The 13662-nt window shown below is 42.1% G+C and overlaps 1 protein-coding gene across 11 annotated transcripts in view; it reads right to left on the bottom strand.

Moving 5' to 3' along the window:
* Positions 1-2471: 2471 nt before the first annotated feature.
* PIKFYVE (phosphoinositide kinase, FYVE-type zinc finger containing) overlaps positions 2472-13662 on the bottom strand; it is a 63319-nt gene continuing 52128 nt past the window's right edge. For all 11 annotated transcript variants that reach the window (XM_065069895.1, XM_065069894.1, XM_065069900.1 and 8 more), the window contains 10 exons: positions 13347-13430; positions 12776-12867; positions 11968-12132; positions 11346-11405; positions 10733-10909; positions 9940-10043; positions 9554-9682; positions 8015-8276; positions 6635-6709; positions 2472-5689 (listed from right to left, as the gene is read on the bottom strand). In XM_065069895.1, coding sequence (XP_064925967.1) covers positions 5574-5689; positions 6635-6709; positions 8015-8276; positions 9554-9682; positions 9940-10043; positions 10733-10909; positions 11346-11405; positions 11968-12132; positions 12776-12867; positions 13347-13430 — 1264 coding nt within the window. In that variant the 3' untranslated portion in view covers positions 2472-5573. The remainder of the gene's footprint in view (positions 5690-6634; positions 6710-8014; positions 8277-9553; positions 9683-9939; positions 10044-10732; positions 10910-11345; positions 11406-11967; positions 12133-12775; positions 12868-13346; positions 13431-13662) is intronic.

The raw sequence follows: 13662 nt of genomic DNA, 5'->3' as shown, positions 1-13662 counted from the left end.
TTCTCTATGGTGATACTCTCTTTAGCTTAGAAATTAAAAAATTGGATGCGGAGACCAAACAGATGGGTATAGGTAGAGAGTGAGCTGTAGATGATGTAGGTTTCTAAGAAGTTTTTCCAAGGTTGTTTTGGGGTTTTTCCCCCTATCTGCCCTTTCTGACAGTTTTCAATAAGCAGTTTAAGGGAAATGCATTAAGAAAAATCTTACCTTCATTCCTAACCATACAAAGAAATGCATAGTTGTATTTCCAGCCTCTAAGGACACACTCAGCTCCTGCTGCTGGAGTGATACCAACTCCACATCAAGCACTCAGGAGTGGTTTCCTATATTTTGTACACACACATATATATATATCCTCTATTTATTAGTAGCATTAGTAAAACCCTATAAAACTCTCCAACTTGAAGTCTAAGTCTCTCTTCCTTTCCTCTTATCTTTCCTATCATCTTTCCGATGTAAAGGAAAAGTGGTGGCGGGAAGTGAGGGGGTTCCTATTTTTAAATAGGAACATCTTGAGGTAGCCAAGTCCCTCCCTCCCTTTTCTCCTGTAGAATCACAGACAAGTCAGCATTGCCTCATTCTTCAGAATTAAAACAAACCAACCAAGCCACAAAACCCAAACCCTTTTCAACCCTTCTCAAAATGCAGTGAAGAATCATATTGGTCAACAGCTATTTTGGAATATACGCCCCACCCCACTGTCAGACATAGCTCTAAACAAATAAGAGTAGTATTTTGGTAACTGAAAAGAAATTTAAGTATCAAATATTTTAAAATAAAAACCTTCAAATTCAAATATCGAAGCAACAAACTACATGTGCCCAAAGAAAGGGCAACACGTAATACAGCACAAGATACACATCTGCTGCAGAATAGGTGCCATAGTACTTATGGTGGCCTAATGGCCTTAAAATTTCTCTCTGGCATCCTACTTGGCTTTAATTAAAAGGCCGATGGCTGCTCAGTGTTACTGAGCTGATGAGCTATCATGCCTCAGATTAAAAGAACCAAGTTCCCAAGACACATTTGGCCCTTTTAGTTTCTGCTGCTAAAACGCAAAAATTGAGATATCGCAAAAGTTTCAAGCAGTATCTTGGATTTATAGGATCTGCAGTTGGAAAGATGATGTTTCAGTCCAACTTGACTAGTTTGATTTTTTCCATTTGTGCACATGCTTCAGGTTTAAGTAGTTGTGGAAGTTCCATCTATTTTTATCAGTTTATAAAAAGACTTATAATGTTCTAATATTTAAATCTTGCAACACGAATGCACAAACCAAACTTACTTCATTTACTGAAACTTTACATCTGAAAACATGTTACAAGTCCAAATACTTTGAACCTTGGTCTTCTTTCTATGCTAATATTCATTACCAGTTTCTTCTTCTTTCCATCTATACATAAACCACCACAGTTTAGATAATAAACAGCTAAAGGTCAATCATTGACATGGTATTAACCCCCAACAATAAACAAACACCTCCTTGTACCACTGACTTTCTAAGTTCTAATTGAGTGCTCCATATGCTCCCAGCTGCCAACATTAATTAATTAGTTAGTTGGGTATAAAGAAGAATGTTTCCTAAATCAATGCGTAAGATCAATGTATTTTGCAGACTATTTCTTGACTAGGACTACAAAAGTCATGCCTGTTAACATCTGGTGTGTATTCTTCACAAGCCAACACATCTTGTAAGAGAACATGTACCTTACTTAAATATCAGCATTTAAAAAACCATTCAAGAGCTTAATTAAGTAGGGGTTGGGGCTTTTTAGAATATGATACACAGTAAAAACAAGTTAATTGTGGTGACTTCTTACTATACAACTGAACTGGAATGGGAAACACCCCCCCTCGGCCCATGCTGGGACAGCTGCTGATGCAGTTCATACTTAAAGAACTCAGACTCACCTGGCAAAAGCAGGGATGACACATAACACAGGTAAAATCTTTATGGTTTAGATTTTGAGCTTTATATTCTAATAACGACCAAGTCCCATTCCCAGAACAAATCACACATCAATTTTAGCTTTAAGAGAGAAGGTTACTATGTACCCAGTTAACAGGAAGCAACCAAGACACGCCAACAATTTTCAGACCTCATTGGATCTTTACCTAGTCCACTTAAGACTATGGGAATACCTGGAGATTTTTCCTGAGGAATGTGTTCCACCTCCTGGAATAACTGGCACGCAGCAACACCATCACCTGCTGGACAAACCTGCCTCCCTGTCTCACACAGCACCGCATGGTGAAAAGCAGTTGGTTATGCGCACGTTCTCCTGCCGCTGACCTGCAGAGCTGCCCAGAGGTGCTGCTGCTTTCCAAGAGACGAGCTGCAAGGCACAGAGACACGGCAGACATGCTGACACTGCACACAAAGCTGGCAACCCCAACAGAGCGAGCGCTGCAGAGCAAGCACATGGGATGCTATGAGAGCCAACTGCTCCACCACAGGGAACACACTCAAGTCCATTTTAGTCACTTTATTTGCATCTATATACATTACATTTTGATTCTCCGAGTAGTCAAGGCAGTTATTCTCAAACAGTTTAGTACATCAGTTTTATAAAATACAGCTGAACCAAGGTAGATTAGAAATACATACATTATGGTACATTAAGTGCTTTGAATAACGATCAGTCTGGCCACCTGCTAGTGAGTGATTCGTTTGGTTTTGGTCATTCTCACAGAGGAGCGTCCACTCCACAAGTAACTCCCCTGAGCCCAGCAGAGCTACTTACCCAGTGAGTGTCCCTCGTGTGCTTTTGGGGACAGAACGCATCACTAAGCTGCAACAAGGCATTCTACTGTCCGCATGACGACTCAAAGCAAGTCACCGCTTCTGACTGTGACAAGATTGAGACATTTGTCACAAGGCATCAGATCAAAACAACAGAAGAGCCAGTGTAGCTCTGAAGAAATGCAGTCTTCATTTGCAACTGGGATTTGTTTACACATGTATATGCTAAACCTGTGCTATAAAGGAATTTTTTAAAAAAAATCTAATCAAAAGGCTTATGTAATACTTAGGGCCTTCCCCCAGGACATCCTTAGGCATGCTGCAGGGACACAACACCCCACAAGGAGCTCTCAAAGGTCTCTTCTGCACAAAGTATCACTCTCCTTTTGAGACAGCCAGCTTCGTAGCTAGTGAAATGCCAGGACGACTCTTATTCTGAAAAGGGAATGGTTTGAGGCGATCTGTTCAGCTGCTGGGATTTGAACTAGAAATGCTTACAGGTTTGTGTCACATGGCACCCAAAAAATGTCCCAATTCCAGTTGATATTGCAGCTACTGTGTTACTTATGATTAATAGTTTGCTCTTCACTCCAGTTTGGTCAGGACCAGCCTGTCAGCTGCATCCTGTTCCATCAACCAATCCACAGACTGACAAACATGGAAGATAACATAACATAACATAACCAGCTGCTGTAGGGTCACCTTAGCTGGTCAAGCAAGTCAAGTTTTTTCCCCTGTAAACTCTAGGAGGGAAAGAACAACACATGTAAACTGAGACTAGAAAAGAATCGGGCTGCATGGCATGCTCTTTCACATTGATGGACCAAGGCAGAAGGTAGAAGCACAGAAAATGAGAGCAGTATTGAGCTGATGGACTGGTTGGTTCCTCATTACAGGAGGTCCCACACACAGCCAGCCATCCTGAGAGTGCGTTTCAACACAGGAGGCAAGACGTGTCCCAGAAGTGCCAGCTGTACCTGATGCACTGTGTTGGACCGAGGGATTCAAAAGGAAGCAAAGAGCACTGTGTCGCCTTCCCACAGCACACATCACTGCAGCCTTCAACACCGCACCCGCAGAAATAGCGACTGCACTGCACAGAGGAAGTGAGAATACTTTCATTTCTATTGCTTCAAGGTCAGCATCTCTGCTCATCTTCCAACCGGGCTTTGCAATGGAGGAGCGTGACGACTTCCAACACCAATGACTCTTCAGACCTGAGCTGCACCGGCTGTTTTAGGAGCCAGCAGTTCAGTTCTCCCTGCTGGTGTTCTCCTGTGTCCTGAACAGAGCCAGCACCGTCTGCTGCTGAAGGAAACACTGAACACAGGAGTGAACGAAACGCACAGCTGAATCCACAGGTATAGTGAAGATTGCATTACCAGGCAACTGGTCAGAATGAGCAGGTGGTCATAAAGAGCTACGCTGTCCCAGACTCCGTGCTTGTTTGAAGCCCTTCCATCACAGACTAGAAGTCAAAAGACAGCATTCTTCCCTCTTAAAGTCATAAAAAACCATCTTATTTACTGGCCTACATTATAGTGGAGCTAAAAAGTAAACTCTTCACCTACAAAAACAGGTAAAAATTAATAAAAATGGAAAGAAGTGCTTATTGTCATAACAGAGATTCACAGATCTCTGCGCATCTTATCCATCATACAAGATACCTGTTAGTTCAGGTCTTTATTGGTTTGTTTTGGTTTTTTTTCAGAAAAAAAATGACTACATTCATCTCAGTGGTGCAAAAAGAAAAATCTAATACTGCTGAAGAAACAGTTTTCCCATTAGGACTGCACAGTGGGATGAGATCTGGATGCTCATTCTCATCAGCGTGTCACGAATGCAAGACAGACATTGTCCTGGCAAAGTTTCACCATGAGGTAAAAGCGCTGTTTGACAGTCCCGGGGAACTGAAATGGATTCGGAGTGATCTGCCAGGAACGATGGTTTCATTAAGGAGAACGTTGTCACTCTAAGGCAGTAATGCTTCATTTTGTCTAGCAACTTAGTGCCTTCTGCTAAGGAAAGGGTAACGGGGGTATTTTTAGGGATTCAGGCAACATTCAGATCAAAGTACTGTTTAGGATTGAAGGAATATGTTTCAGGTTGCGCAGTACAGTGATGACTGAAAACCCATTTTTGTGGGATTCAGCTAAAATGAAATGATGACAGATAAACACAGTTGTACTGCAGTAATATAACTTAAAAGATACAGTGATACAGCATTACAGCTGTGGAGCTGCCTTTAACAAAAATACTGTTGACAGAACCCAGGAAAAAGCTACAGAGCATAAGGAGGACAAGTTATTCATGGATCCTAAACAGGTCAACTACAGACCACCGCAACAATAGCAGAACTCAGGAACTGACTTCATTCTTCTCTCATTCACCCACCCATCGGGGGGTTTATTTCACATTTGCAGTATCACGCGTCCACTACAGAAACATGAGCTGCTCATACTGAACTCCGCTTAGGGAGTGCAAGACTTAGAGAGATCAGGTTCTTCTACACCATCATGAACTGGAAAGTATCCGTTTCAGTGCTCTTACATGGAGATAGCATCACCTTCCCTACTGACGGAGGGAATGTCTCTTATCAATGCTGTCCAGTGGTACCTTACAGCTCAGATCCTTAGCTAGGCTGGTTTGCTTATCAGCCTCCAGGAGAGGATTAAAGTGCAAAAAGCAAATTTCCTACTTCACAACATGATGCACGTGGTCAGTGTAAACATGGAACTGCAATCCTCTTGCTTACTGCTGGACAGACCACAGGAAAAGAGTGGCCTATAATGTCATTGTCCTTTTGTGCTTTCCCAATATGGGCTTTAGCTTAGCAATTCAGGCCCAGTCCTGTCCAATGGTCTGGCACCATCAGGAAATACTTGTCCATAGCTTCACAAAACCTGGTCCGGTACAGTTCTGGAGAGACCACAGTTGGCATCTTACCTAATGTACAAGAGTCAAGAGCAGTTAGAAATGGACTAAAGAGGATGCTGCAGTACAAACACACACCACATGAGATTACAACACCAGACAGCATCATCACGAAGGCATACAATACATGAAATGGTCTTGGAACCAACAAGCATTACCAGCTGCCTTGTTTTGTTTTAAAGTTTTTATTTTAAGCATTTAGGAGAGAAGACAGATCAAGGTCTGGACCCCTGAGCTGAGATACTTGAAGCTGGAGGACCCTCTAGGCTTTTTGCATCAGCCCTAACCAGTTTATTTTTCTGTTCTTCTGTTTACAGGTCTTTGATGTTTTCCCGCAGAGATCAAAGTTTCTCCTGTGAAAAATGTCACTCTACGGACATGCTCCATCTTCTCCAGACATCTAAGCAGTGGTACATCATGTGTTCGCCTTCCCTTCTAGCTCCAGCCCTCCTACTAACACGTGGCCAACACCAGGCAATGCTGCACAAAAGGTCCTCTACTCACTTCCACAAAGAGAGCTCCTCAGCTCCTCAAAATACGGGCAGCAGTCAATCATTTGATAAGGATTCCTCCACACTAACTCAGAGTGTACCTGGTTTCCTGGACTCAGAAAACATCTTCTGAAACCAGGCAGCAAGGCTTTTGCTAGTATCTCTGTATGCATGACTAAGTTAGTATGTAAGTAGTCAGTAACTAAGAAACAGAAAAGAACAGCCTGATAAGTAAATGACATTTACTCATTTCCCAGTAATGATAGTACTTAAAGGGCCACTCATGGAGGCAGATCAATATATTAATTTTTCTGAAACTTGTTACTCCTTCCCCTGTTCTGGACAACTTACTCTAGTGTGGCAAATCTGCACAGTGGGAAAGTTGTGGCTTTAGCAGCACAGTTATGAGAACCTTCCAGATAACAGGGAAACACAATCAGTAGTTTTGCTTTCATTCTGCACTTACCTTGTCCTCCCAAGATGCCAGTTGACTTCACCACCATTTCAAGTTTTTTGTCCCAGGTAAAAGTGCGAATGTAGTCTGTTGCAATAAAAAAAAAAATAAACATATGAATGTGTCGTATCTGCTATATCAGGTTGTGCGTTAACTACCGTTACTTTGCCCCCAAGGCCCAGAGTGCCACACAACAGAGCCTACAAATAAAATAAGTCTCCACAGCTCCTCACAGACCGAACCTTCCTGTATCACATCAGGATCTAAAATAGGTAGAGATTCTGACCTCAGATTCAAACTCAGTCCAAGCTAATGTTTTTTTGTTCTGGCCCCACCACAAATTTAGCTTAACTACCTTCTAAGTTCTCAGGGTTTCATTTAGCGAACATCGCAATAGTCTGATACAGTAGGTGCGTTCTCTCTTCTTGAAGATACTTGTGTATCAAGCCCCTTCGGATCATGAACAGCTGTTATCACCACACTGAAGGAACTGTTAGATTTAAACATCATGTAAAATATACTCTTCAATCAGACAAGACTTTGCATAGGACAGCAAAAAGCCACATATATAGAAGGAGCAGAGTCTCGCCTCATTTACCCAAACATTCAGAAGTATGCAACGTTAGCAAGTAATAACGACTTGCAATTCTTTGTAGCTGGGACTTCAATTCTCAGCTGGAAGTGTTATTGGAATATCTTTCAAGCTTTATCAGAAAAACAGTAATCCAGAGCTCCTGGCTTGAGATCTCATCTGGAGCATCTGATTTCCAAGCATCTCATTTCCAAGAGTCACTTCCATATCCTGCAAAATGGCTTTATCTCCAAGTCTTTTGCACAATACAGGTTTGTCAGTCTGAAGATGAGGCTCTACTTTACAGCCACAAGTCAGAGGATGTGGCAACGTAACGACTGTGTTACCATCGTCAATATATAGGTCAGACTACTTGATCACAAGTGATCCTGTGATGTTTAGCTATCGTCTACCAATACTGGATCCCCTACACTCATTGAAATTTCAATGGCTACATAAACATTACTGAACTTAAATTTAAACACATAAAAGTACACAAATAACCTCCCCTACTTCAACTGGAGTCAAAGCGTTGGTTAAACACCAACTTAACAGCTTTTTCACTACCTGTGATGCCTCCTGCATATATTCTTCGAAGTGCAAACACTAACACAAGCCCATCCAATAGCCGGAGAGAAGACTTCCTGCCTCCACTTTGAATACCTATGGCAGGCGAGGGTGGGATTCCACCATGGAGAAGACAAGCTTTCCTGACACACATCTCTGTGCTGGTGGTACGCATCTAAGGATATTACAAACATCTAAACCAGCAGAAAGGAGTTTCACCAGCTAAAAGTAGTAAAATATAAAAGATGACCTACCAATGATCCCAACAACCAGCTCATTGTTGGTATCATCACGACCCACCAGCAGGGAATAGTCAATGATGAGGTGGCTGGAGAGAAACTGTGAATCACTGTGTATGGAAGCTCTCAGGACAGCTTTGCAGTGGGAACGGATGTACAAAGGATTGTCCCGGACCATCTTCAGGAGGTTCTCATCCAATAGGACTACATCACAGCTTTCCTTGCCTGTGTCTGTTTTAACATTCCTGTTCCGGAGGGAGCCCTTCAGGTCAAAAACCTGCAAATGAAGAACAGCACTACTTTGTCCCATTGTTCTGTGAGGTTTAAGACTTCAACACACCTAACTGCAGTGTTTGAGAACGCAGCACAGCAGGGCAACTCTTTCCTCCTCTGCAGGAAGAGCACAGTTAACAAATAACACTTTTGTACTACAAAATTAAAAAGTTTCCTGAGTGGAGAGTAGCATGTAAACCCCACGTGAAAGCTCTACCACCTCAATTCACAATTTTTAGGCGACTTATTTCACTAATATTTAGCCTCATTTAAGGGAGAAAGGGTGTCCCTATTTTTATATTGTATGGGTAAACTCAATTTTCTGGCCAGCTTCTACAGACTCAAATGCTGACAAAAGTAAAGCCACTGCAGAGGGAGGTGCATGAAAAACTGTTAAACATCTGTCAGCAAGGCAAGATAGAGACCATCATTAGGCTGGGAAGGACCTCTGGAGGTCTCCAGTCCTATGTCCTGCTTGAAGCAAGTTCTGACAGAGAAGGTTGTTCAAGCCCTGTCCAGTCAAGATTCGACCAACTTGAGGGATACAGTCCACAGGCTGTTTGGTCTCTGTTCTAGTTCCTGACCACTCTCATGATTTAAAAAAACAGACAAACAAAAAGAAAACCCACAACATCTTTTACATCTGTCTAAAATTCCCTCAGTTGACTTCCTCCCACGAACATCCCATTTGAGACCAGGCACTCAGAGGGAAGGTGGAAAGAATTGATACTATCTAGTTTTAGAAGTGACATTTGTTTGAGCTTCCTTTTCAGCATCACCTCTGTATTTGAAGATGATTTTCCCCAATCATTTTAAGATCTTCATTCTATTGCCTCATAAAGGTCACTTTACTAAGAACAAGACTGAACTCTATATCTTGTCCCACGCATGAAGCAGTTCAGAAAGAAAACAGCAGGTTCAAAACATTCTTATTTTCTCCCCCACTACGCAGTAGCTCACCATCTTCCTTCTAAACAAATTAGCCTGCAATCTCAGCTCTTCTAAAAACTCTGCAAAAAGGTTTCACATTTTCCTAATTAGGTTGGCGATGCTCTCTCAGACACCGGAGATGCAGGGGCAAATAAGACTTCTAGAAACTGAAGCCTGCACTAGCCAATGTAGGCATGAAGGCACGGAGGATCACAGAACAAGGAAACAGGCACGAACTGTCACCTTTGAGCAGCACAAGCAAAGTTTGAAGTTACCCAGACGGCTCCCGGTAACCCCGCGCTTGCTCTGGTTCAGAACTGCGCTGCAAAGGAACAGACGCTTGCTTCTCACCTGAGCCATCTTCCTGCCATAGAAAAGGTTTTCCATGACAAGCAGATCCAGCTTCTTTTCAGTGTTGTTTTGAGAGTTCTTGTATCCAATTCGATATACCCCCAGGATTTTGGCCAGTGCTGTGGGTTTCTGATGAAGAAGACGACATGGGGTAAGATCTCTGTGTACAGGCAATCAGCAACCCAACACTAAAGGTGCCACTGTTCTGTCTGACTGTTTTACAGCTTCAAAACTCTAGCAAAATCCCCTCTTTTCATCTTAAAAATTAATTATTAGTACAACTCATACCCTCTGGCATTTTCTTTTACTTAAAGGGCTTAATGGAAACTGTTTCTAGTCTAAAATATAGGACATTGCCTAAAATAAAAGGCAATTTTTAAAAATACCTTCTGCTGAACTGCATTAGTGATGTAAGTGAAGTAGTGCGGAGCAAAGTCAAGGAACGACTGGACTTCCAGACGAGGCATCTGCTTCAAGATGAATCTATCATCTGTTTTAACACCAGACAGAGGCAGCAGGGTTACATACAGTAAGCGATATATTCTTTGCAAGTTCTTTAGGACTGTCACACAGCTCAAGTGGTTTGAAAAATTAAAGGACTGCAATTTTCTTAAATGCTTAGTTACAGAAGCTCATTTCTAGAAACTTTTTTACTTCATGTATTCTGAATTTCAGCCTTTCTGGATTTCATGAATCTATCGAGCAAATCCGGGAGAAGAAACTGCCTAAGCTACATTTTCCTCAGCTATATGGACTTCCTACAAAGACAACAGAAACCACATGCAGACCCTTCCATTCAACACTTGTTTTAAGCAGAGGCCTAGAATCAGCCACAGTTAAAAAAAAATCCTAAAAATCAACTACAGCATGTGAGATTATAAGAAACACTGTGCCTGTAATAACCAGATTTCCTTGAATTATACTCAAGCTTTGTCTTCTGAAGCCTGCCTGAGAGAACACAACCCTTCTGCTCAACTGGCCTCCCTAGCTACTACTACTGAAAAACAGAAGTACATTTTGTTCTCCTGCACATACAAAAAGACAAATAATCTGCTGTTGAAGACGCCAGGACAATCCACTTAACTGACTAGAGGTGATCAGGGATTTAACTACACACTAACCAGCACCCCCCCTAAAACATCATCCTTTAATTACAAAGGAGGAAGAAGCTGCATTTACCCTTAGTCACATAGAACGCAGCCCCAGATTTGCCACCTCGTGCCTGCCAGGGCATGGAGTGAGAGAGGGATCGGATGAAATCCTCTTCACTGCTCCCCAGTATCACTTCACGCATCTTGTGAAACTCCCCAGCGTAATAAATCCGGCAGTAGAACTTGGCATTCGCGTCTGAAAACTCTGAAAAAACAAAATTCTTCCTCAATAACAGCATTTAATACTCACTGACTACCTGAGCTGACACTCAGAGATTTTACTAATGTCTAGAAGAATATTATTGTGCTAAACATCCCTCTCTCACACCTGCTGTACTTTGGAACTTTAAACCAATAGGTTTAAATGGAAAACATACAGGAAAGTCCACTCCCTTTAGGTTAGCTCGTAGTATATGCCATGGGAAAGTGTCCAGACAAAATTTAAAGAAAGTGTTATGGGGTATTTCTGCAGAGAGATTTATTATAATAAGTAAAAACTGCATTGCTCTACTCTTGGTTTGTTTTTCATTCCTGCCCAATACAAAGAAAAAATCATTATTAAGTTGAAGGTTTCCATTACATTTGCATGCAGAAAGGAGTTTGTCAACTAAGACTTCAAGTTATTATTTACAGTTACTCACGGAGTTCCACATGGGGATTCACCAGCTGTTTCTTTTGTCCATCTCCTCCATCTACATCATCTGAAGGCACAGAAGTCATTCAGTCAGGGTTGTTCTTTATTTTTACTGAGAAAGCCATGTAAGATACTACTTGTAAACTCGCATTACGAGAAAAATATTTACTTTTTTCAAGAATATACAAAGGGAACTAGAGATACAGCTATATTGTATGATAAGATATGCATGCTAGAAGGGCCCTGCTATTCATGGGACACATAAGTACAAGCTTTCTTTGTTTTCCATTCATTCATTTTCCACGAGCCGAAGCAATGAAAGTTAAACATGAGGCAAAGACAAAAGACGGGGCTGCTTGACTAGAGTCAACTCAGTCCAAAGGCATTCAAGCCCAGACCACTCAATGCTCCTACAGTCACCATGGTTTGAAAGATCCCATTACTCTATGAGAAGATTTCTCTTTAGGAGAAATCTACATTTGAGGCCCAAATCATTCATTTTCAATGCATGTTGAGTAATCCTGGACTGTTGAGAAAGTCTGAGCAGGAATGCATTCTGGGCCTTGCAAGTACATATGGATTTGGTGAGAAGTAACAGTCTAAGACAGAAGATGGACTGAGCCTTGTACCTTGAGACTCTGCTCCTTGGTTTTCTGCTCCCTCCTTGCCCATCTGCCCAACCTGGTAGTAAGCGCTGTCAGCACCACGTAAGGTCTCTTTCTTCTGGGAGGACAGGTCTGGGCTCTTCCCTCCCGTGCCACGGAAGAAAGACAAAACACCAGATGGTTTCTTTGCTACAGTGAAAAGGAATCAAGAAGTTTGCCCTGGCATTTCCACAGGCAGTTTAATAAAAGCATGACTCATACGAGTATTCTCCATTCATTGTTCTACCTGGAGGAGTGATGCCATTCAACTGTAACTCATTTGTTAGTCTTCAGGCAACTAAGATCCATCATTTTAGCTGATTTAGTGTTCTGAGTAGCATTCTGGAACACTATGTTATTTGAAAACACAAACCAAATGTGAGCATCTTTAACACAGTAAGAAGCTCACTTCTCCATTTCAAAAGATTTTAACTGCCATTTTTTAAACAAGGCAGTGCCAAAAAAGGTCAGAATACATGGGCATCACTGCACTGAACAGGCTAGACCAAAAAGCCACCCAAGGTTCACTACATCATAACATATAAGATCAGGCTATCATTCCCTGATTTGCTAAGAATCAGAGAAAGCCACCACGGGCACAGACTTCAAAAAACACACACACATCCTCCAATGTTCTACATCAAGTCAACTCTAAGACTAGTCAGAATTTTAACTCGGAATGCATTTTCTTTGTTCTAAATTAACTTTCGCAAGAGCCAGAAACCAGGTTAAGTGGACTCAAGTCTGAGCTGAGATTAGTACCATAGATAGGATTTTGACAAAACGGTCTTACGCTGTTCTGGTTCTGCACCGCGATTTGAAGAACCCACGTTAGCCTCAGGCAGGCGGACAGGGCTACTGCTCTTTGGTTTGCTGTCTGACATGCTGAAAGGAGAAAGAAAAGAATAAAAGTAATGAGTCCAACAAATACTGCCACCCAAGACACTATTGCTATACTGCTGCCCATTTATTTCTCCTCCATGCCTAACACCACGCACTGCTAGGGGCAGAGGATACAGTTTAAAGTTGTCAAAGTGTGGGACTCTGCAAAGTTGTGCTTCTCCACCTCTCTGAGAAAAACCTCTCAGGGCTCCATCGCAACAGTTCCATCCATCACCACAGGACACGTCAGCAGGCCCAGTAATCCCTGCCACGCACACGGCCAAGGAACCAGGTGATGGAGCCAGCACGGTCCCCAGCATGAAATGGAAACTTAGATACTGCAAGTATCTATTGGTTACATGGAAGGTGTTAGATTCCATCAGAAAGCAGAGATCTGAACAGAGGCACATTTTGAGGGTCTTTCCCCATCCTAGTTTTGGCTTATTCACCACATTTTATGTACTGTAGCTCCTGCATGTAACCTGTTTGGCTGTAGTCCTTCTTCAGAACTGTTCTTCAGAGATGCTTTGGACAACTCATCCAGGGCATTTCTGTACTCCTTGCAACTGAAGGGGAAAAGAAAATTAAAAAAATAAATTTAAAAAAAAAGAGTCAGCTGTTGTCTGGGAGACTCTCTAAAACTACCCAAAGATTCAGTTCAGAGACAACCACCAGAAACAAAAGCCCACAGTAGGAAAAAACCCCTCCCCTTCATTTATTCTTACAATTGGAATTTGGCTCCCTTAGAACAGAAGCTGCTCTAGATCCCACTGCAGGAAGAATTCCTCCTTGTTTCTC

This window comes from Columba livia, chromosome 7 (assembly GCF_036013475.1).
Source record: "Columba livia isolate bColLiv1 breed racing homer chromosome 7, bColLiv1.pat.W.v2, whole genome shotgun sequence".
NCBI classification, from domain to species: domain Eukaryota; kingdom Metazoa; phylum Chordata; class Aves; order Columbiformes; family Columbidae; genus Columba; species Columba livia.
The sequence above is the reverse complement of the archived record's forward strand: the minus strand, read 5'-3'. Positions and strand labels throughout refer to the sequence as shown.